General features: G+C 44.9%; 1 protein-coding gene across 4 annotated transcripts in view; it reads left to right on the top strand.

Annotated features, from left to right (window-relative positions):
* CFAP57 (cilia and flagella associated protein 57) overlaps nt 1–24,750 on the top strand; it is an 88,501-nt gene that overhangs the window by 50,130 nt on the left and 13,621 nt on the right. For 3 of the 4 annotated variants that reach the window (XM_025206962.1, XM_025206958.1, XM_025206967.1), the window contains 6 exons: nt 7,743–7,916; nt 12,117–12,275; nt 13,971–14,114; nt 18,775–18,891; nt 19,941–20,075; nt 20,159–20,302. In XM_025206962.1, the coding sequence (XP_025062747.1) occupies nt 7,743–7,916; nt 12,117–12,275; nt 13,971–14,114; nt 18,775–18,891; nt 19,941–20,075; nt 20,159–20,302 (873 nt within the window). Of the gene's footprint in view, nt 1–7,742; nt 7,917–12,116; nt 12,276–13,970; nt 14,115–15,946; nt 16,068–18,774; nt 18,892–19,940; nt 20,076–20,158; nt 20,303–24,750 lie in introns of those variants that run through there. The other variant, XR_003094632.1, reaches the window with a different exon arrangement.

The raw sequence follows: 24,750 nt of genomic DNA, 5'->3' as shown, positions 1-24,750 counted from the left end.
GGGTGGCCCTCCTCTGGACCCTCTCAATGTTGTCCACATCCCTCTTGAAGTGAGGTGCCCAGAACCGGACACAGTACTCCAGCTGTGGCCTGACCAGTGTCGCGTAGAGGGGGAGGATCACCTCCTTGGCCCTACTTGAGATGCACTGGTGGATGCACGATAAGGTCCGATTAGCCCTGCTGACCGTGACCTTGCATTGTCGGCCCATGTTCATCTTGGAGTCAATGATGACTCCAAGATTCCTTTCTGCCTCCATGCTCTCAAGAAGGGAGTTTCCCATCTCATAAGTGTGCTGCTGGTTACTACTGCCAAAGTGCAGCACCCTGCACTTGTCAGTATTGAAACGCATCCTGTTTTTGTTAGCCCACCCCTGCAACCTATCCAGGTCTTTCTGCAGTCTTTCCCTCCCTACTAGCGTGCCCACCTCACCCCAAATTTTGGTTTCATCAGCAAATTTAAACAGGTTGCTTTTCACCCTGTCGTCCAAATCGCTGATAAAGAAGTTGAACAGTGCAGGCCCAAGGACCGAGCCCTGGGAGACTCCACTGCCCACTTCCCCCCAGGTCGAATATGACCCGTCCACCACCACCCTGTGAGTTTAGTTATTAGGAAGAATCGTCTTGCTAGGAGGGTAGTGAAGCACTGGAACAGGTTACGCAGAGAGGTGGTGGAGTCTCCATCCTTAGAGGTGTTTAAGACCCAGCTAGACAAAGCCTTGGCTGGTATGATCTAATTGGGGATGGTCCTGCTTTGAGCAGGGGGTTGGTCTAAATGACCTCCTGAGATCCCTTCCAACCCTCCTTTACTATGATCTCTCTGTTGCCCTGCTTCTCCATCTAATTATTTCTGTCTTCTCTCCCATGCACAATTAAGATCTTGCTACCTCATTGCCAAAGCTGCTTGGTTTTCCTGCTTCTGAGAAGTCTCTGCCCCTTGTTTGTTCTGAGAGCTCTTCAGCATTTTTACAGGGAGAATTACATTCCTCTCAACACCACCTCTCAGTACAGTTCTGTGGCAAAAAGGACAAATGCAGTCCTCAGATGTACAAAAGGAAAGTATCAAGTAGAAATAAGAAATGACCTTGCTGCTATATACAGTATTGGTACTGGAATATTGTGTGCTGTTTTTGTGTTCACGCTTCTTGAGGATGAGGGTATACCAGAGAGAGTTTAAAAGAGAGCCATAAAAATGAGTCCAAAAGTAGAAAACAAGCCTTTTGCTGAGATGTTTAAGCAATGCATCTGTTCAATTTATTGACAAGCAAGTTGACAATTGACTAAATTCCTGTACACATTTACACATGGAAGAGATACTGAGGGCTTTTCAGTCTTACAAGCAAAGGCATAGCAAGATCCTCTAGCTGGAGGCTGACATTAGACAAATTCAACTTAAAAATAAGACACAAGTTCCTAGCTGAGAGTTTAATGAAACATTGAAGTGGTTTAGCAGAAAAAGTGCTGTACTTGCCACTGGCAGAAGACTTTTTTCTAACACATTTTAATCTAGTTTCTGAGAAAAAATCTGTTCCCTTTGTGTACAGAAAGATGGACTGCATGTTCACAGTTGTCCCTTCTGGACTTAGAATCTGTGAACCTAGAATCTACCACTTTCAGATTAACTGTCCTCTGTTTTGGACATGGTCTTGGCAGGAGCTCCAGTGGTCAGCTCCTTTGATTGTTAGTGTTTGGTCCATGTGAAATCATGTGAACTGACTGCCAAGTAGCTGCTCTCAACTTTACTTTCTTCATCCAGGAACATCAAACCATGGTGAAAAGGCTGCATATCCATAGTATCAGTTGCCCTGCCCTTTAAAAATTTAACACTTTGGACAACGATGAATTCTGCTGAGGCGTCAGCTGTCCCTGGAGCTGGAAACCCTCACTGCCATTGAAGCTACTGGATTTTGTGCCCTATTATTTGGAAAACAGAGGTTAAACCCTGGTAGTCCACAATCTCCTAATGTGTTGAGTGCTAAGTCAAGGGTTCTGATCTCAACACCCATCCTTACAGCGCAACCAGGCAGATGGCCTTGCTATGCCCAATGTGGATGAGGTACATTGGTGCTGCTATTTCCAACCCCACTTTTAAATGGTTAACTGCAGTGCCAGCTTGGAATGAGGAAGAACAAGTACAAAGGCTATTGGGGCTGATCTGAAGCCAAGTGCTTACTTGTTAAAGAAGAGGAAGAAGATAGCAGTTCCCCCATATGATCCTGGTTACTCTTCAAAGATTTCCTCTTTGGATTTTCATTGTTTGAGTTGTGCCACAGAATTATTAGGAGCAGTTGAGTCCATAAAAGTGTTTATGTATCCTGATGTACTGCAACTGGTGGATATAAAAAGCCCCTTCCGTGCATCTTTATTAAGCCCTTGCTTTCTGCCTCCAGAGCTGTCACAGCGGCATCAATTTTCTATTCTCTCACTATTACTAGGATTTAGATCCATATTTTTAAACTTGGGGTATGAACAGACATTACATTTGTAGCATTGCAAAAGCCCTTGAGCACCACAAAATGTGAGCATACAGATGTGCAAGCCATCAGTAATGCCACAAAAATGACCCAAGCACTAGAAAAATATGTGAAACAGGAACTTCTATGCATCATCTGCAGGTGCTTGACTACCTAGGCGATAGTGCCCATCGTCTGTTGGAATTTACTATCTGGCGCAGGGTGGTGAAACCAAGCAGTAAGGCAAAAGTCCTTGACTTCAGGAGAGCCACCTTCAATGAGCTAAGGAGATTAGTATGAGAGACACTAGGGACTCAGAGCTTCAGTGGGATGGGAGCCCAGGATGGTTGGTTGTTCCTTAAGGAGGTGATCCTCCAAGCTCAGAGGGAGTCAGTCCCAACACAAACCAAAGGGGGCATGAGTGCTAAAAAGCCCTCTTGGCTCAGTAAAGGCATCTAGGAGGGCCTGGGGGCAAAAAAGGTGGCATACAATCAGCGGCAGCAAGGGACAATCACCAAGGAGGATTACACCTCCGTTACTCATGATTGCAGGGAGGTGGTTAGGAAGGCCAAGGCAGAGACAGAACTAGGGCTGGCGACCAGAATTAAGGATAACATAAAGTCCTTTTTCAAATACATGGGGAGTAAGAAGAAGGCACCGGGTAATGTGGGGCCCCTACAGGACAGGCTTGGCAATCTTGTGATTGCAGCAAAGGAAAAAGCTGATCTCTTCAACGAGTTCTTTGCCTCCATATTTCTGAGCAGGGATCGGGACAGCTCCCCCACTAGGATTATGGACAGGCTCAGGGGACACGACACCATGTCTAGGGTCAAGGATGATCTAATTAGGGAACTCGTGGAGGTGTGGGCGTGTTTAAATCAGCAGGTCTGGGTACTCTTCATCCAAGGGTACTGAGGGAAGTGGCGGGGGTCATAGCAGGGCCCCTGGCACAACTGTATGAGTGCTTGTGGTGCTCTGGCCAGGTCCCAGAGTACTGGAAAAGGGCTAATGTGGTCCCCATTTACAAGAAGGGGAGAAAAGGGGACCCTGGTAACTATAGGCCAGGTAGTCTCACCTCAGTTCTTGGGAAGACCTTTGAGAAAATGATCACATCTGTAGGGGCCTAGCATGGGAGGTAATGCTCAGGGGCAACCAACATTGGGTCATTACGGGCAGATTCTGCCTGACTAACCTGGTTTCCTTTTACAACCAGGTCACAAAGTCCTTAGATGCGGGCGTTGAAGTGGATGTCATCTACCTGGACTTCGAGAAGGCCTTTGACAGTTTCTCATCCCATTCTAATAAAAAAACTAGGCGACTGTGGCATTGATGCCTACACAGTCAGATGGGTGGCAAATTGGCTCGATGGTCGCACGCAGAGAGGGGTGGTGGATGGGTTGTTTTCAACCTGGAGGGATGTGGGCCATGGAGTTTCCCCAGGGCTTGGTCCTCAGGCCTGTGCTGTTCAACATCTTTATCAGCAACTTGGAGGTGGGCATGGAAATCACACTGTCCAAATTCACTGATGAGACACAGATCTGGGAAGAAGTGGGCAGACTGAAGGGGAGGGACAGGATCCAGCTAGATCTAGACAGGTTACAGAGGTGGGTGGATGAGAATAGGATGGAGTTCAACGCAGACAAGTGCAAGGTGCTGCATCTAGGGAGAAGGAACTGCAATATACCTATAGGCTGGGGAACACCCTCCTCAACAACACAGTGGCTGAAAGGGATCTCGGAGTCATTGTTGACTCCAGGATGGACATGAGCCGCCAATGTGAGGAGGCAGTCAGTAAAGCTAGCCACGCCATGTCGTGCATCTACAGATGCATCACAAGCAGGTCCAGGGAGGTGATCCTTCCCCTCTATGCAGTGCTGGTCAGGCCGCAGTTGGAGTACTGCGTCCAGTTCTGGGTGCCGCACTTCAAGAGGGATGTGGCTAGTAGCATTGAGAGGGTCCAGAGGAGGGCCACTTGCATGATCAGGGGGCAGCAGACCAGGCCCTACGAAGATAGACTAAGGGCCTGAATCTATTCAGCCTCCACAAGAGAAGACTGAGAGGGGAACTGGTGGCCATCTATAAACTCACTGAGGGGGACCAGCGGAAAATAGGTGAGGCTCTGTTCCCCCAGGAACCACCTGGGATAATGAGGAATAATGGCCACAAATTGATTGAGAGCAGGTTCAGGCTTGATATTAGGAGGCATTACTTTACGGTTAGAGTTACCAGGCTCTGGAATGGGCTCCCAAGGGAGGTGGTGCTCTCCCCTACCCTGGGGTTCTTCAAGTGGAGGTTGGATAGATATCTGGCTGGGATATTATGATCCCAGCACTCATTCCTGCCCAGGGAAGGGGGTTGGACTTGATGATCTGTTCAGGTCCCTTCCGACCTTAGAAACTATGAAACTATGTAGTACTATGTTTAGTAGCACAATGTGTAACATCTGTTTAGTTGCATGTAGGATGGCAATCAGTTTGGCTGGCAGGCCACTTAACGAGTTTTGGTGAGCTGTTCAGGACCACACACACAATCTTTTGGAAGATATTTTAATAAGTTATAGATAAAAAATGTATATACTAAAAATCAAACATTACTGTAACATTTTAATTTTATTTCAAAAAATATTTTTTTCCTGATTTATGTTTTTTGAGGAGTATAGATAGAGGCAATTGCATAATAGCTCAAAAGTAAGCCTTTTGTATATTGTGTGGGGGCAGGGGTGAATATGCATGTGTGTTTGTTTTTTTTGTGGGGGGAGGAGGGGAGCTGCCTATGCACTAGGTCCCAGGAACTGCCTGGATATGGGGGGAGGCAGGGAAGGGGGTGCAGCTGCCCCCACAGCACTCTGCATGGGGTGAGTCTCACTTAAAAAACCCACCCCACACTTCTGCCCGTGCCCACTGATGGCACTGCCCTGCCCCGGCTCTGGCCCCAGCCAGCACACAGCGCTGCTGCTGCAGCCACCCTAGTACTGCTCAGCTTCCCCCAACAACCACAAGTTGATTGAGAGTAGATTCAGGCTAGACATCAGGAGGCACTACTTCAGAGTCAGGGCGGCTAGGATCTGGAACCAACTTCCAAGGGAAGTTGTGCTCACTTCTACCTTGGGGGTCTTCAAAAGGAGGCTAGATAATCACCTAGCTGGGGTCATTTGATCCCAGAATTCTTTCCTGCCCATGGCAGGGGGTTGGACTTGATGATCTGCTTAGGTCCCTTCCGACCCTATCAACTATGAAACCTTCAGCAGCTCTTCCGCCACCTCCTGCCCCGGCTGCAACCCTTGCGGCAGCAAGTAGCGTGTGGAAGAGGGGGCAGCTATAGGGACATGCACAGGGCGCCACGCACCCAGCCAGGCAGAAGGGAAGCTGTAATCAGGCAGCTCCTGCCCCCAGCAGACAGGGTGCCAGCTCTTGGCCACCTTCCATCCACTCCACCCATCCGGCACAATGAGCAGCCACCTGCAAGCAGTTGAGTGGATGGAAGGTGGCCCAGAGCTGGAGATGGAGCCCTGTGCACTGGGGCAGAAGACACCCAGCTGCAGTTTCTGCACTGCCTGGCTGAGCTTATGGTGCCCAGCATGCATCCCCATGGCCCCTTCCCTTTCCCACTGCCTGCTTCCTGGAGTGGGGAAAGCAGAAGCAGGAGGAAGAGCTGCTGGAGGCAGGGTATGCCAAGCAGTACCCAGGTGGCTGTAACAGCAGTGCTGTGCAAGCTGGCCAGGGCCAGGACAGTGCCATTGGCAGGTGTGGGGTGGGTGCAGGCAGGAGCACAGCGTGGGCTGCTCCAGGTGGGAGCAGGCACGGCTCGGCCCCATGCAGAGTGCTGTGGGGGCAGCCTTAGGCCAGATATAATCAATTGGCAAGCAGGTCATATTTTGTCCACTAAAGGGTTTCTAGGAATCCCAGAATGCTCCGCTCTCCCTTCCCTCTCAGCCGCTTGGCGAGTGTCTGGTTCCCTGGCAGCTTACCCAGCTGTGGCCAGCTGTTATAGGGCCCTGAAGGGACCTTTTTGCCACCAGTGTGGGAGGCAGTGGTCAGAGCAGTCACTGCCACCACAAGAGTACCAGGAAGAGCCTTTGTTCTCCTGGCAGCCCTGACATCTCTTCTGTTCTGCTGGCACAGGAATAGTAGGAAGAGCCCAATGATGATGCATAAGTGTTGATAGTTGGGGGGCACAACCCCATGCCACCACTGTCCCCCTTGCTGCCCAGTGCTAGCTCTGACTGGGCTGTGCTACCCTGCAGTAAGTGCAGAAATTGTACCGCTGCTGCCCTCCCCACAGCTGCTCCCTGCCTCTAGCTGAGCTGTAGCCCTGTGCCCCACCATCGGTGTAGAAATCTCGGGTGGGGGGGGACACACATGCCCCCCAGCCCACACACATCACCAATGGAAGAGCCCCATTTCCTGCCAGGCAGAGGCAGGAAGATCTGCTGCTGGCTCCACTGAATGCTAGGAAGAGCTGTGCCTCCCTTGGGCTCTTCCTGCTGCCACAGCTCTGGCAGGAACAGTGAGTGCCGCTGATCACTGACAGCGTGCTGGCAAGGGCAGACGGTTAGTAATGGGGCTCCTGACAGGTTCCCCTGGGGGAGGGGAAGCAAAAGTGTAGCTGCCCATTGTCTCCTTGGCTGGAGATGGCACCTTTGAGGCAAGCTTGTAGCTCTCCAGTCAGGGCTGGAACATCTGTACACCCTGTTTTTGTAGTGCTACATGTGACTGTCTGTTCACAGCCTTGATGCCTACCACTAGCTACAGAAAGAAAAGGAGCTAGAATTTCAGAGGTGCTATGGTCTCTTGGAACTGCAGATGCTCAGTATCTCGAAACATCATTACACTTTTGTTTTAGTGCCTAAATAAGAGTTTGTTGAATATCCAAGTTTGAAAATGCTGACCAAAGTCTTTTAAAATAACTTGCCCTGTTATTTAAATATTGTAAAGATTTAACATTACATTTTAATAATCCTAGAATTTAAATTGGTTCAAATGGTATTTGTACAGTCAAAGTTGAGGGGTTCAATAAAATATAGACCCTGAGAGACGAACAGCAATTCCAGATAAGTAAATAACTCTTTTTCCTCAGCATGTCTAATTTCCATGAGTTTCAAAAATCTTAATACTGTTCTTGTTCCACAAGTTTCAAAAATCTTAATCTCTAATATTGCTGCTGTTGACTGGTCAGCTCTGTGGGGGGAAAAAACTGAGCTACGCTTGATCTGAGCTTTCAAGAGGCTGAGGAGTGATAGTTTGACAGTTCCCAAAACTTCTTCCCAGCCCTCTTCTCTTTTTCCTGATTCCAGGCACAGGATGATGCCAGGCAGCAGCTGCGAGAGTTTGAAGAAACTAAGAAACAGATTGAAGAAGATGAAGATCGGGAAATCCAGGAGATCAAGATCAAGTATGAGAGACGACTTCGGGAAGAGAGAGAATCAAATCTTCGATTGAAAGGAGAAACGGGGATCATGAGGAAAAAGGTAACTGCTCTGTCATCTGGAACAGGCTTGGCACATGGAATATCAATGCTGAGCGTAGTGGGGGAGATGGGCAGGCCTATTAGCATAATGTTTGTGTTTATTTCTGTGGCACTTTTGTGGCAAGACATTTGTGGCACTTACTGGCATAAGTGAGTAGTTGCCCCTTTCTATGACGGTTTGGTCAGAAAAGGAAACAAAATGCTACTTGTAAAAGATTGTAAAAGATTAGAGCCAGTGCAGAACTGTTCCACTTAATACATTTTTTGGTGCTCTGTATAATTTAGCATACTATATAAATAATATATAACAACAATACCGTGTTTGAGCCCACGAAGATGGGGTTTTCTCCCTCTATTTGAGAAACTTTTCTGCAGTCTGATGCATCTTACTGACAGGAAGATGTTTCTGGTATTCAGCCAAAGTTTGTCTATTCCCAGCTTTCTTAATTTCACTCTTTGGTAGAACTCTAAATCATTTCTTTCTCTCCTGGTATTTCTATTCTTCATATATTTGTGGAAGGTCATCATATTAATACATCATCATGACACTTCACCAGCTATTTTTAATTTGATGATACTTAGTTAGCAGGGCAAGCTAAGCAACAGTTGCCAAAGTATAAGAGAAAAGTCGACCCATTCAGATCTCTGAGGAGTGGGTGCAACCTGTTGTGTGCATCTGTCATTGCTGCCAAGATCACCATCCCTGATCTGGTGGCAGATCGCTATCTACCATCTATCTGATTTTGGCCAGGGCTGGGCAAAGTTTTTCTTTCTATTTCAGTAGTTCCCGATTCATAGATTGTAGGGCTGAAAGGGACCTCAGATGATTCATCCTGGCAGGAAAGAGGACCGAGGTCAGATGAGCCCAGCCAGGTGACTATCTAACCTCCTCTTGAAGACCTCCAAGCTAGGTGATAGCACCACCTCTTTTGGAAGCCCATTCCAGATCCTGGCCACCCTTACTGTAAATTTCTTCCTAATATCTAACCTAAATCCACTCTCAACTAGTTTACACCTGTTATTCCTAGTCACTCCCTGGGGCTCCTTAGTAAACAGCGCTTCTCCTATTCCCCGTTGACCTCTCCTAATAAATTTATAGGCGGCCACAAGATCTCCCCTCAGCCGTCTCTTGTGAAGGCTGAAGAGATTCAGCTCTCTCAACCTCCCCCCGTAGGGTCTATCATGAAGGCCACTAATCATGCAAGTGGCCCTCCTTTGGACCCTCTCCAGATTCTTCGCATCCCTCTTGAAGTGTGGCGCCCATAACTGGACACAGTACTCCAACTGCGGCCTGACCAGTGCCGCATAGATGGGGAGCATCACCTCCTTTGATCTATTAGTCATGCACCTGCTAATGCATGGCAAGGTGCGATTGGCCTTGTTGATGGCCTTGTTACACTGCCAACTCATGTTCATCTTGGAGTCAATTATGACTCCAAGATCCCCCTCTGCCTCCGAGCTGCTGAGAAGGACACTCCCCAACCTATAGGTGTGCTGGGGGTTCAGGAAGGACAACTGGGGTCAGATGACCCCAGCAAGGTGACCGTCCAGTCTCCTCTTGAAGATTTCCAGGGTAGGCGATTGCACCACCTCTGAAGGGAGGTTATTTCACAATCTGGACACCCTAGCTCTGAAGAAGCTTTTCCTAATGCTGAGCCTGAAACAGTCTTCAAGGAGTCTGTGATCATTACTCCTAGTTTTCCCCAAGGGTGCCCTGGTGAACAGTTATGCACCGAGCCCTTGTTTTACACCCCTGATGTAGCAGTAAACTGTGAGGCGGTATCCCTCACTTACTTATATTCAGGACATTGAAGTAGAAAGTGCCTTCTGGGCTTTGTGTGTCTCACATTCCACTTGTAGTCTGTACTTACTGAATCTACATTTGGTGAGAAGTTCCTTTTTCTCTGTTTTTGTGCTTCCCTGTGCTGTGTACATAGAATAGTCTCACATGTAGTAATGTCCACATTTTCATTTATATTCATAAGGCACACTCTGTGCTCCATGAAGTCTTCACTAACTTTCCAGCTCTGCATAGGTTTGAGACTCTTCCTTTGCTGGATGTATTTTGTACATTTGAAAGTTTGTCCCTACACCAAAGACACATTTAGTCTTTATCTGTACAGCACCAAGCACATTACTGTTACTCAGTGAAAACTATGTTGTCCTTCATGCCTTAAACTACTCTCACTGTTAAATGTGGGGAATCCAAGACCATCAGGTTCTGCAAATATAAGTCTTCATTTAAAAAGCAGGAAATAACTCCCCTTCAGTGTTGTGAACCCCTGAATGTGAGCAGAACATGATGCACATGATGCGATCTTCCAGAGTTTGAAGACAATTAAGGGCTTCTGCTATTATTCAGAGTTTCTCCAAGAAGCTCCAGTGTGCAGTTGTCAGAAACCTCTCCAGTTGTTTAGAGCATTTTGGGTAGTAGTGACATGAACCAGATCTATGCTCAGGGGCAACCAACATGGGTTCATTAGGGGCAGGTCTTGTCAGACCAACCTGGTGACCTTTTATGACCAGGTCACCAAATCCTTAGATGCAGGTGTCGCAGTGGATATAGTCTTTCTGGACTTTAGGAAGGCCTTCGACACGGTCTCTCACCCCATCCTCATAAAAAAACTAGGAGATTGTGGTATTGATGCCTACACAGTCAGATGGGTCACTAACTGGCTGGTGGGCCGCACCCGGAGGGTGGTGGTAGACTGGTCTTATTCGACCTGGAGGAATGCGGGCAGTGGGGTTCTGCAGGGTTCAGTCCTCAGCCCCGCACCGTTCAACATCTTCATCAGCGACTTGGATGAGGGGGTGAAAAGCACCCTGTTCACATTCACAGATGACACCAAGATGTGGGGAGAAGTGGGCATGCTAAAAGGAAGGAATAGGCTGCAATCGGATCCAGACAGGTTACAGGGGTGGAACGATGGGAACAGGATGGGGTTCAACACTGACAAACGCAGGGTACTACACCTAGGGAGAAAGAACCAGCAGCATACCTACAGGCTGGGGAACTCCCTTCTCGTCAGTGCCAAGGCAGAAAAGGACCTAGGAGTCATTGTTGATGCCACAATGAACATGGGCCGACAGTGTGGGGACGCAGTCAGGAAGGCCAACCGCACCTTGTCGTGCATCCACAGATGCATCTCAAGCAGGTCCAAGGAGGTGATCCTCCCCCTCTGTGCGACACTGGTCAGGCCACAGTTGGAGTACTTTGTCCAGTTCTGGGTGCCGCACTTCAGGAGGGATGTGGACAGCACGGAGAGGATCCAGAGGAGGCCACCCGTATGATCAGGGGGCGGCAGGGCAGGCCCTACGAGGAGAGGCTATGGGACCTGAACCTGTTCAGCCTCCACAAGAGAAGGCTGAGGGGGGATCTAGTGGCAGTTTACAAACTGGTCAGAGGGGACCAGCAGGCATTGGGAAGAGTCCCTGTTCCCCCGAGCGCTACCAGGAGTGACTAGAAACAACAGACACAAGCTAGCGGAGGGTAGATTCAGGCTAGACATTAGGAGGCACTACTTCACTGTCAGGGCGGCTAGGATCTGGAACCAACTTCCAAGAGAAGTGGTGCTGGCTCCTACCCTGGGGGTCTTTAAAAGAAGGCTAGATGAACACCTGGCCACGGTCATTTGACCCAGTACCCTTTTCTGCCATGGCAGGAGGTCAGACTTGATGATCTGCTCAGGTCCCTTCCAACCCTACCAACTATGAAACTATCAATACCATGTTATAGTTACTCGGGGTCTTCAAGCATCAGAAGCAGACACAGCTTCTGATTTCCCTCCAAAGTGGTCCAGACTTCCCTCATTCTCCACTGCAGTGGATAACTGCCATTCTTTCCATCAAGCAGTCCTTCAACCTCAGGTTTTTTGTAATCCTCCCCATCTAATCCCCAACCATCCAAATTTCTGTCTTACTCTGTAACATGCCTGACACCTGCCCTTTTCTTCCTGTCCACAGCACAAAAATTCACATTTAAGCACCACACATCTTAATTACTTCCCTCTCCCTCTCTCTAGTCCTCATGATGTCCATCTCACTTCCTTCCAGACCTTACAAAATGCAATTATTAAGGTCAGACAGAAGGCAGGGCAGAATAGCATCTTAGAGACTAACTAGTTCAGAGAGGCATGAGCTTTCATAGACAACAATTTTGCATCAGAGAAAATTAATACTTTTTTTCCATGTGCTTCTCCAGTTCAGCAGCCTCCAGAAAGAGATTGAAGAGCGTAGCAGTGACATTGAAGCAATGAAAATAGAACAGCAGAAGCTGCAAGGCATCATTAAGTCATTAGAGAAAGATATCTTGGGACTGAAGAGAGAGATTCAAGAGAGGGATGAGACCATTCAGGACAAGGTGAGGTACAACTGACAGTCTGAATGGCTTAGGCTGTCACCCTCCCCTCACTTGAACATAGCTACTGGCATTAATATTTGGTGCCTCTGGCCAGCACCACAATACAGTCAGCAGGTCTGATTGTGCTGAGCTATCCATGATCTGGAATGAGAGTACAACCCCCTTCTTGGAGACCTTACAACTTACGTTTTAAGGGCTTCGTGTGCCATAGCCCCCACATCCCCATCTTTGATGGGGCACCAGGGCTCAAGGTTGTGAGTTTCTTATCCCTTGCTTGGATGTGTAGCTGATGTCTGTCATTCTCTGCTGCCTGCCTATGGGGATTTGTGACTAAGGTTTCAGTCTTCACTGGTGCTAGCCTTGGACATTGTTCAAATCCTAGGGAAGCACTGAAAAAGGGTCCAAACCCCACCTTAAATGGCTGCAGTATAAACTTGGCAGGTGTTACAAATGCCATATTCAGCAGAATGTTTAAAGCTATTAACATACCCAGCTAAGCAAATAATATTTGCAACTTAGGTTAATTAAGAAATAAATAACAGAATATAGACTAAGACCTAGCAAGCTAAGGTTTAATTACTAATAAACTATTGGTAAACAACTAAAATGATGTATAATTGTATTGTTCTAATGATGCCTATTTTTTCTTGTAAAAGAACCATGCAAATCAAACCTGACATGTGCAGGGTTGGTGTAGAGTTGGGCCTCTGGCTTTTGCCCTATAACTCTGCCATGTCTGATTTTCAGTTGACCCTTGCATAAAAATTGAGACCTAGCATATCTCTGTCTGTTTATCCCAGGAGAAGCAGATCTGTGACCTGAGAAAGAAAAAGTCCAAGCTGGAAAAGTTCAAGTTTGGGTTAGCTTTATAAAATAAATAATATTTAGGGAAAAACCTGTTTTTCCTAAAATTGAATCTGAAAATGTGGTGTTGGCTTATATGCAGGGTCAGCATATCAGGACAATGTGATATGCACTTACATGCTGTACACTTAATTATTTTGATAATGATTAGCAAATGATGTAACCTTCTGTAGTTTATGGATTGCTATGCTGTAGCTGTGTGCTTATACCTAGCCTTCTTAATCAAGTTGTTACAAACTTTAGAGATGAAAGTGAAGAGGAGGGTAGCTTTTATTAGTGGAACCATGCAGTGAGGAAAGGAAAGGAGGAAGGTGATACATTCTGGACTAGTGAGAAAAGGGTGAAAAATCCTTCTTTCAGTTTTACAAAGACATACATTTGGGGTAATTGACTCCTTCCATGATTACTGAAGACCAGTTTTAGGCTGGTTCCCAAGGTTCCCAGAAGGACCAAAGGAGTTAACACTAGCCAACCTGAATACATTTGCTAGTTAAGTACCTGGGCATGATCAGAGGGAAATCAGAAGGAGGTACAAATCCCAGAAAAGATCTGTTGCTGGAGTGTTCACCCCCAGCAGGTAAGCAACTCCATTCTCTGGGATGTGTGTGATGTAAACAATCAAAGGCAGGACTCTAGAACTGCCAACCAATACACCTGTAATCCAGGTAACATGACTTTTAGTCTCCAGAGAATCTGCAGATGCATCATCTGTTTCCTATATGTTCACACCCCATCACAGGGTCTGTTTGAGAGGTCTTATTCTGATCTAGCCACCTGTTCTGAGGCTTTTTGGTTAGCACTGACTTGGTACATTCTGTCTGTTCCTCCCAGGAGAAGCGGATCTATGACCTAAAAAAGAAAAACCAAGAGTTAGAAAAGTTCAAGTTTGTATTAGATTATAAAATAAAGGAGCTGAAGAAGCAAATAGAGCCAAGGGAGAATGACATCAGAGCTATGAAGGAACAGATCCATGAGGTGAGCATCACAGTCTTCAGTCCATGCTAATTGTGCTGTTGGATGCAGGATGCTTTTTCTATTGAAAAAATAAATTCATGCAGAATAACGCCCCTTTCTCCTGCCCTTCCTCCACTGTAGACAAAATTATAGACATTAAACACAAATTCAACAGTGACTGATTGGTGGATTCTCTCTCACTTGATTTAAAATCACAAGCTAGATGCTGGTTAGAAAGATAGTAGGGTTGGAGTGTTGTTTTAACTCCAGAAGCAAGGGTTTTATTGTGACAATTGATCCAATAAAAAAAAAAAATTCCAAAAATTCTGACCTCTTTTAGGAAGATATGCATTTGCAAAACATGTTATGGTGTTCTTATAGGGGTAACCACACAGTTTCATGGCCTTTAATTTCAGAATGTCAAGTTAGATCATTCCTCTTGGCCACAAACTTTCTGAATTTCACAGTTATGTCTGTATTAAATGCAGGTTATGACCTCAACTAAGCATGTATCTGTTTCACCAGCACATTGTAAAATGACCTCAGTACTCCTACTTATTACTCCCCTATTTATATGTGGTAAAATTATATTATCCTTGTTTTGCCCAGCACTCTACTGGGAGCTTGCATGCAGACCTTTGGTTCTATAGGCCCATTCAGAATCATTGCTTTTCAGGGTACAGTCCCTGTTCAGGAGACAGAATCTGCATTCTTTGTTCCTTTGCAACTCTGCATTTGCCTGTATTAAATTGCATTTGCTTAAATTGGCTGAATTTACCAAGCTATGTAAAATGTCCTATCCTCCTTATGCATCACAGTGTTAATCAGTTTGTTGTCTGCATCTTTTATCCACAGTGATTTTAAATGTACTTCCAGGATAAGGATAAAAATACTGAATAGCGTTGGACCTAGGACTGAATTCTGAAGAATGCCACTGGAAGCCCTTATCTGACTTGTTAGGCATCTCCATTGACAATTATTTCTTGATGTCAGCTTTTAATCCATTTAAACTATGTTTATTTAATAGTACTATTTTTAATCAGCATTTCATGTACTGTGTCGAAGTATATTACATCTATATAGTTAGTGTCATCAACCAAACTTGTAATCTCATCAAAAATGAAATCAGATTTGCTTGATAAGATCTCCTTTCCATAAAACCATGTTCATTGGCATTAATTTTATTTGCAACCTTTAATTTGATTTTTTTATCGCCTTTTCTATTATTTTGCTTAGTACTGATGTAAATCTAACCAACCTGTAATTACCAAGGTCATCCTTGCTCTTGTTTAATATTGGCACAGTATTAGCATTCTTCTGGTGTGTGGGGCACAGAAACAGTTTCACGTAATTCCTTGCCTGTAGAAATGAATTGTATTTTACATTACACTGAGTTTCAGATAGGGTGCCAACACCTGTTGATTTTAGATGGGGCTGAGAGGTATTTAGCTATGTTACTCTGAAGACAGGCAGAAGGCAAAACAGGATGGTACCTTTAGGGACTGTCTGTTTCAGAGAGGTATGAGCTTTCATAGGCAACAACCTACTTCATCAGTTGCTATCTGTAATGTTTACTCTAGGCCAGGGGTAGGCAACCCCCAGCACAGGTGCCAAAACGTGGCACTTGAAGACATTTTGCTTGTCACGCATGCCTTTGGGTTGCATGCCAACATCTTACAAGCTGAAGTTGTGGGTGTTCTTGGCACTCTGCCCAAAAATGTTGCTGACCCCTGCTCTAGTCCATTGGGTTCCAGGGATGGGGTACTCACTCCGATCTGTGTCCCTGGGATTCTGTCCTCGAGTCAGCATTCAGCAGAGACAGGTAGGATGATAAACAGCTTTGTCTTTTTTAGGAAGCAGGATTCAGCAGTACACACACTCACAGCTTGCAGGGAGAACCCCCACACCCCAACCAGCCCCACCCTCAGGGCATCTGGGGGAAAACTGGACCGTTCCACCGCAGGCCTCTTAAAGGTATGTTCCATATACAACACTATCTGTGTTGTTCCTATGAAAACTCAGGTGTCTGAACCATCCAGTCTCTAAGGTGCCACACGGCCCTGCCTTCTTCCTGACAGGACTAAGGCAGCTTGACCAACAACCAGCCTCCATAGAATTTCCATCAGAGTTTGCAGGGTTACTACCCGGAGTTCTCTTCATTTGTTTATACAATGCTGCTTTTTTGGACTTGACATCTAGATCTGATGCTCGCTTTGGGAGGATAGTTCTAGGTTCATACAAATGAAATGTACAGAACCTGTTTAGAAGTTAAGTAATGGTGGTTCCTTGACAGCATTGTCTGCACATCCCCATGGTTTGCCCTCTTTCTCAGTAGTAACAAAAGAAGCTGAGACAGCTTCCGCTAAGTGCTCCTTCTTTAAGCTCTGCTTGGAATATGTGGTGCCATGAAGGGATGGCCCTCGGGTCCCAAGAAGCACTGCTTATAAGGAGGTGCCAAAGCATAATCCCATGTCTGTAATGGATGGAAAATGAGTGGCCTTTCTCCTTTTGTAGAGCTGCAGGCTTTTTTAAACAGGCAAAACCACTATCTCTTGTTTTTCCAGGGGCTAAAATTTCAGCAGTCTAGATTTTTTGTATTGTTTCAGCATAAGGGTTTGCATTGATTACTTCCAAGGACTTTAATTCCTGCATAAACCTTATCCATTGATCCAGGAATGAAGTGTCTAGCCAGATCATAAAGATGCATATAAAATATATAAAGCTGTTACAGTAGGTTTGAATAATCCATGTCTCCATAGCATCTGTCAGGGTACGCAATACAGTAATCCAGGATTCCTCGGCATCCATCCAGTGGATTCTGAACTCCTCTATCAGCTGAGTTCTACACCAGCAATCTTATTCAGTGCTGTACTGTTCCTGTATTTCATAGGATCATAGGGAAGTAGGACTGGAAGGGACCTCACAAGGTCATCTAGTCCACCCCCTGCTCAAAGAAGGATTGTCCGTAACTAAACTATCCTAGTCGCATGTCTGTCTAACCCACTCTTGAAAATTTCCTGGGATGGAGATTCCACAGCCTCTCTAGGCAGCCTGTTCCAATGTTTGACCCTCATAGTCAGAAAGTTCTTCCTCATCTTGAAGCTAAATTTCCTGTGTTGCAGTTTGAGGCCACTGCTCCTAGTCTTGTCCTCTACGGCCAACAGAGAAAAATCTATCTCCATGCTCTTTATACTCTGCCTTCTGGTATTTGAAAATTGTTATGAAATCCTGCGCCCCACCACCCCCAGCTTCTCTTCTCCAGATTAAATAACCCTAGTCTTTTAGCCTTTTCTTAAGTCATTTTTCTCAGGCCTCTAATTAGTTTTGTTACTCTCTGCTGGACTGTTTCCAGTCTATCCACATCTTTCTTGAAGTGTGGAGGCCAAAAATGGATATAATACTCCAGGTAAGACCTTGCCAATGACGAATAGAGCAGGAAAATCAGTTCTCTTGATTTGCAAGAAATATTTGTGTTAATATAACCCATGATAATGTTGTTTTTGTTTTTTGCAACAACAGAACACTGTTGGCTGATGCTCAGCTTATAGTGTACTATAACTACCGGGTCTTTCTCTGGAGTACTGCAGCTTACCCAATCATTCTTCAGTCTGTATTAACGCAATTATTCTCTCCTAGGTTTAGGACTTTGCACTTGTCCTTGCTGAATTTAATCAAATTGATTTTTGGACCATTTCTTCACTCTATTTCAGTCATTCTGAAACCTAGCCCTACTCTCCAGAATGTCTGCAACACCACCCAACAGGATATCATCTACAAATCTGTTAAGTGCTCACTCAATCCCCTCATTCAAATCATTAGTGAACACATTCAATAATACAAGACCCAGGGCAGACCCTTGGGGAACCCACTTGATATCTCTTCCCAACTAGACATTGAACCATCAATGACCCATTGAGTATGATGATCCAACCAGTTGTTTATCCACTTTATAGTACTTTCACTTAGTCTGTATTTCCTTATCTTATTAATGAGATTTGTCATGAGAGACAGTGTCAAAGCCTTGCTAAAATCGAGGTATCCACTGCTCTCCCCCATCTCAAGCATGTCACCATATCATAGAAGGAAATTAAGTTTCTGATCAGTGTTAGGCTGTTTAGACTGGTGCCCTGCAAAACAGCAATCAGGACTCATAGTAGAAGTGATATCTTTTATTAGACCAACTAGATTCTTGCAAGAATCTAGTTGGTCTAATAAAAGATATCACCTCTACCATCAGTCTTGATTGATTTTGCCTCTAGACCAATATGGCTACAACCTGGATACCTGCAAAACATTGCACTCATTCATACCAGTTATTTTGTCCAGATTGTCTGTAATGGATGGAAAATGAGTGGCCTGCCTTCTTTTGTACAGGTGCAAGCTTTTTTAAACAGGCAAAACCACTATCTCTTGTTTTCGCAGGAGCTAAAATTTCAGCAGTCCAGCAAAGGGAGGGATGTTGCTTAAATATCTATCTTCCAAAATGGATTTGAAGCAGGGGAGTTCTGCACTTCCTGTCTGTCTCTGGCAGAGGGCAGTGTTGTTCCAAAATTGATTTTTTTTCCTTATTTTAGGACAATGCGGCTTAAAGGGAGGTGGTTCTATTGCCTCTTGTTCACATACATTTGCCTTCACTCAGTCTCCCTCCCAGTTCTTATGTCTACATTCTGTCTCCTTGTAGATGGAGGGGGAGCTGGAATGTTTCCACAAGCAGAACACACAGCTTGAGCTAAATATCACAGAGCTACGGCAGAAGCTAAAGGCCACTGACCGCGAGATGCACAAGGAGAGGCAAAAGGTATAGGACCTTAGAGTCAGTGCTTTTTGCTCTGTGTGGACAGGGAATATACAGAAGCTTGGTGGGGTGGGAAGAGTGTCCATCTCCTGGGTACATATGTAGAAAAGGTGAGGGTGTGGCAGGGAAGGGGTCAGGAATCTCCCAAACAAGAAAACTTTTAAGCAAGTTAACATTACAAGTGTCAGCTGTGACTGCATGCAGCCTATGTATGTTGATCTGTTGGGCATGTTTCAAGGATTGAGCTTGTTCAGGCTTTCCAGAGTAGTTAGGTAGACAGCTAAATGACCCCCCGCCTTCTTGTCCTGCCCAAGCCCAGAATTGTTAAACTCCTTGTCTAAGCACCCGCTTCCTGGGCTGAAACACTACAATGACTTCCAGTAGTCAGGAAAGCTGAAGGATGGACTTCTGCATGGAGGAGACTAGGGCATGCCAGTGTTTGAGGGAAGTCAAATCAAAGGTGAGCAGAAGGTCAGGGAAGAAGGAAGCAGAAGAGTTGACTGTGGGGAACAAAGGAGTTTGCTAGCCAAGATGGGTTTGAGGAAGCTGGAGGATGGGATTGAAACAGTAAACAACAAACTTACTCTGGGAAGAGTCAAGAGAGGGTGTTGATGTGGCACATCAAGTTGTGCACATAGCATGTGTCTGAACGTCTTGGCATCTGTTATGTTTACCTATATCTTGGATCTAATAAGATTGCAAGCTTCTTCGGCAGGAGGTGTTGACCTGTGTGTATCAGTGACTGAGGCAACAGGCTGCTAATCCTGATGGGGGCCCCTGGGCACTAGTATAATACAAGTACTATAATGTAAGTCTCTGTGGGTAAGGAGAGGTGTAACTTCTATCCCACCCACACCAACATCCAGGTCCCAGCAGGTTAGCTGTCTAGCTGTGTGGTGTCTTCATGGTGCCTTCTCAAAGAAATCAGATAAACAGTATAGGATCACAGGATAGTTCTCAGCAGCAGTTCAGACAGGAGTCTTGGGCAGTTTTGATGCATGGCAGTGCACACCAGTTGGTCATGTATTAACGTTCCTGTATAATTCCTGCAGGAGCGAGACATGGAAGCTCTTGTCAAGCGGTTTAAAACAGATCTTCACAACTGTGTGGGCTTCATTCAGGAGCCCAAGAGACTGAAGGAGGGAATCCGGGAGCTCTACACCAAATATGTGCAGCAGGCAGACATGGTGAGTGAGGGTGCCTTCCTTTCCACAGCTGATGATTGTCTCTGCTGTCAGAGCTGCTGAGACTGCGTGCTGTCTTCCATCAGGTAGAGATTGTGGGGGTGGACACAGATCTGCAGCAGGAGTACACCCGGCAACGAGAGCATCTTGAGAGGAATCTGGCAACACTGAAGAAGAAGGTGGTAAAGGAAAGTGAAATCCACCGAGCTGATTATGTGAGGATCATGCAGGTATCAGGCTCTTTTCTCTGTGGTGGGGCAGAGGGAGGGAGATGCTGTGAAAAGGAGACTTTGGTTTCTGCACTGCAGTAGGTTCTCAGGAGTTTTGGAGGATTGCCATTTGATTCCCCTCCCAGAAATTTCCCAGGTTTCTAGGTCCTCCAGTCTAAGTCAGTATTTCCTGAGATGCCAAGGAGCAGGGCTTTGGAAGTTTCTGTCTTTTCTCAAGGCAATATGTAAGAAGGAGTGAGACCCATGAGAGAAATGGTGACTGGAATAGTTGCTGTTCTGTAGAGGCCTTCATTTTGTGTCTTACTGTTGGAATATAATTGACTACATCAGTAATTCAGCTAAAACTCCTTTTTAAATCCAAAGGGCACAAATAATTATACAGTTACTTTAAATTAATGTTCTAAAATACTGTAACAAATACCAAATAAGTAACATTGCCATCTAATATATTACTGACCACATGCAAACAGTAGTTACAGTTGCAAGCATTTGATCAGAATACTCACAAGTGGGCTAGCAAGAGAAGCCACCAGATCAGCTAACATTTGCAAAGAACCTCTCTCTTGCTCTATATTATTCCCTTAGATTTCTCCTTACATTATCTTATCAGATCTATCCTGGAATTTCCATATATCTATCTTATTTCCAGAACTTTCTGTGCTTACCCTTAGTCTATTCTTAATGGGTTTTCCTAGATGTACTGGAGTTAAGTGGTTTGCATTCTAATCTTCTTGCTATTGCTTACCATCTTTCCTCCTATATTAGCATATCTATGTAGTTCCTTTCCTTTATAAAGACTTTGCACTTTCCACTCTAAGATTAGCGCTTTAACTGTCTCTGTCTCTGGTTAAACCATGGATTCTTGGGGGTTTGATCCATGTTTTTGTGTAAAAATATATTCAAACATATTATCATCTATTATATCCTTAACATGTTACATTATCTCTACAGTTCCCTTCCAAATCTCATGAGAAGGGACCTCCATTTTATGGAGATATTATGATTTTCTTTGTATAATTAATTAGATTGTAATAAAGCCACAAGTGGTGAATATCATTTCCAATACAGACCAGGGAATGACTGGCCACATTGCAGTACTGCAGAAAAGGACTTGAGGGTTACAGTGGACTATAAACTGAATATGAGCCACAGGAATGCTCCTTATATAAAAAAGCCAATAGCATTTGGGTTAACAAGAGTGTCACTTGCAAATCAAGGGAAATTATCCTTCCACTCTATTCAACACTATCTGGAGAAACGTGTGCAGTTTTGGGCCCCACACTTCAAGAAAGCTGTGGTCAGACTGGAAGAAATCCAGCCGAAAGCAACAAAAATTATTAGAAGTCTGGTAAACATGATGTATGAAGAAAGGCTGAAGCAATTAGGGTTATTAAGTCTAGAGAAGAGAAAACTGAGTGGGGAGGTTTGACAAGTCTTCAAATACCTGAAGAGTTATGTGGAGAATGGAGGCAGAATATTCTCTGCATCCACAGGGAAGAGAACAAGAAGCAATCATCTTAAATTGCAGCCAGGGAAATTTAGATTGGACGTTAGGAAAAACTTACTTACTGTAGTAGTTAAGCATTGAAAGATGCTACCAAGTGTACTTGTGCAGCCTCCATCCTTGGAAGTTTTTAAGAGCAAGCTTGACCAGTACTTGACAAGGGTGCTTCTGTCTTGAGCAGAGAGCTGAACTAGATGTGGCCTCGTGAGGTCCCTTCTTACCCTACTTTCTTATGATTTGCTACTACTTTCCTGTGTTGAGAATGTGCCGCCTTTCCATGTTCTGGTTTCTGAATGTTATAAGAAAATAACTCATGAATTTACTTCTCAATAGGAGAACTTTTTGTTGAGGAGTATTTGTTTTAAAACAGAATGAACCTGAAGGGCTTTGTGGATGGGGGAAGCAGTGAATGTGATATTTCCCCTTTAGCCAGGCTTTTGACACTGTCTTACATGACATTCTTTTAAGTAAACTAAGGAAATACACTGCAACTGCTGTAAAGTGGGGGCACTAGTTGGATAATCATGCTTGAAGGGTAGTTGCCAATAGCTCACGTGTCTAACTGGGAGGAGCTATCTAGTGGGGTACCCCAGGTGTCTGTCATGGGTCTGATGCTATTTAGTGTCTTCATTAATGAACTGCATGGTGGAACTAAGTGCACACTTAGTAAATTTTCAGATAGTGTCGATGAGTGCGGTAGCAGACACTTTGGAGGATAGATTTAGGATTCAAAATTACCTTGATAAATTACAGAAATAGTTCATAATAAACTGGATGAAACTGAATAAGGACAAGGGCAAAGTACTGCACTTAGGATGGAACAGTCAAATGCACAAATACAACAGAGTACAATTGGATTGGATTCATTAAATTAGAGTAATAAAACATCAGAAATATCATTATATCATAGTGTCCAAGCAGAACATTTTCTATAAAGAAAACTCATGTCTCATCCATCCCTTTACTATTAATGCATCCCAAGACCGGAAGGGGCTGTTGTGATCATCCAGTCAAACGTCCTGCATAACACACACCATAGGGCTTTTGCCATGACTCCTGCATCAAGTCCACAAGCTCTGACGAACAGTAGCAGAGCTCTTAGGCACGCCGTTTTGGTTTAAAGGTTTCAGGTGATGGAATAGTCACCTTGTCCCTAGTTAAGCTGTTCCAGTGATTAACTACTTGTTGTTAACAGTTTCCACTGAATTTCTACTCTGAATTTGTCTAGCTTCAGCTTCTATCAATTCAATGTTGTCATGCTTCCTTTTGCTGGATTAAAGTCATCACTAACCTAATATCCCCTCCTCAGATAGGCACTTGTAAGCTGATAGTCACCTTTTCATCCTCTCTGATAAATTAAATAAACGAAAGCTCTTTAGTCTCACTTTATGTGTTTTTTTGTTAACATTGAATTTTTTTGTAGTTCTTAACACTTTCCAGTTTTTCATCATCCTTTTTCATGTGTTTACAATTGGAAGAGGCCTCAATATCCAGAAGTAGGCTTACTTATGCCATATACAGAAAATGTAAAGTCATCACCCTACTTATTCTCTCCTGGTATAGGTCTGGTGATCGCATGTCTGTTATGCTATGACATTTCTGTTAGGGTAACGATATGGATTTTGGATGTTGGGGTAACAATATGGAATTTGGGGAGTACTGAGTGTGCAGCTGAATGAAGGCTTTTTCCTGTGTCTTAGCAAAAAGCTGGTGGTCACAAGGCTAGCTGATGTATTAAAAGCAACTAACCTGGCTAATGCTTAAGTAAGTGGATTCTTAACAAAAGGATAGGGTTCAAAGTGCATAATGTGTTAATCAACTAGTGTCAGGAGACAAAAGCAAAGATACAGCCTTGGAGATGGAGAAGTCAGCAAGGAAACCAGCAAGAATCATCGAGAAACTGCGAAGTGACCAAAAGAAGATAGGGGTCAAAAGTTTTACGCGTGCGCTCTTAGCAGAGAGGCATGTAAATGAATGAAATGCATAGGCAATACTACGCTAAGGAAACAAACAGTAAACAGAGATGTAGCTTGAGATGGGAGGAGAAATGGGTGGAACCAGAGGTGGAACAAGGCAGGGTAAATGTTGATACGTATGAACCAAGGTATAAATATTGGAAAGAACTGTTGTTCAGTGCGGTTCCCCGTATTCTGTCAGTGTGGAAGCTAGTCCGAAGCTGTCTCCATTCTGAATAAAGCTGTTACGAGCAATGTGTGCTGGTGTTTGCTCCCTGCTCTGCTCTGGCTAATGAGCAACAGGATCCATGAGTAATTGAACCATCGTCTCCCTAGTCGTTGGGCGCCACATGGAATCGGGGTCTGACAATTTCAACAGGAGCTGATAACGAGTTGTATGTCCCCTTTGACTGCCTAAATCCATTTCAGAGTCACAGGTTTTGCATTTTTAATTCTTGTTTTGTATTTTGCTATATTCTTCTTTTTCATTGTCGTCGTGTCTCCAATCCAACCTTTCTATATGGTCTGTTCCCAGTATTTTGCACAGGCCACTGCTTCTGGTGTTGGTGTTGCCAGATCTTATGGGGTGCATTGTGGTGCTACTAGGCATCTCAGGAGATGATCCATGGTTTGTTTCTCCTGATAAACGTATTAATTGGTTGCATAGGGGCCTCATGATTTCATGAGAAAGTTGCATCTGCTGAGACCCACTCTCAGCGTGTTCAGGCTCTGCCATGGAAAGGGATCTTGGAGTCCTAGTGGACTCCAAGATGAACATGAGTCAGCAGTGTGACAAAGCCATCAGAAAAGCCAGTGGCACTTTATCGTGCATCAGCAGATGTATGACGAATAGATCCAAAGAGGTGATACTTCCCCTCTATCGGGTGCTGGTCAGACCGCAGTTGGAGTACTGCGTGCAATTCTGGGCACCGCACTTCAAGAGGGATGTGGATAACCTGGAGAGGGTCCAGAGAAGGGCCACTCGTATG

This window comes from Alligator sinensis, unplaced genomic scaffold (assembly GCF_000455745.1).
Source record: "Alligator sinensis unplaced genomic scaffold, ASM45574v1 scaffold781_1, whole genome shotgun sequence".
Lineage (NCBI taxonomy): Eukaryota > Metazoa > Chordata > Crocodylia > Alligatoridae > Alligator > Alligator sinensis.
This window is presented reverse-complemented; position numbering and strand designations above follow the sequence as displayed.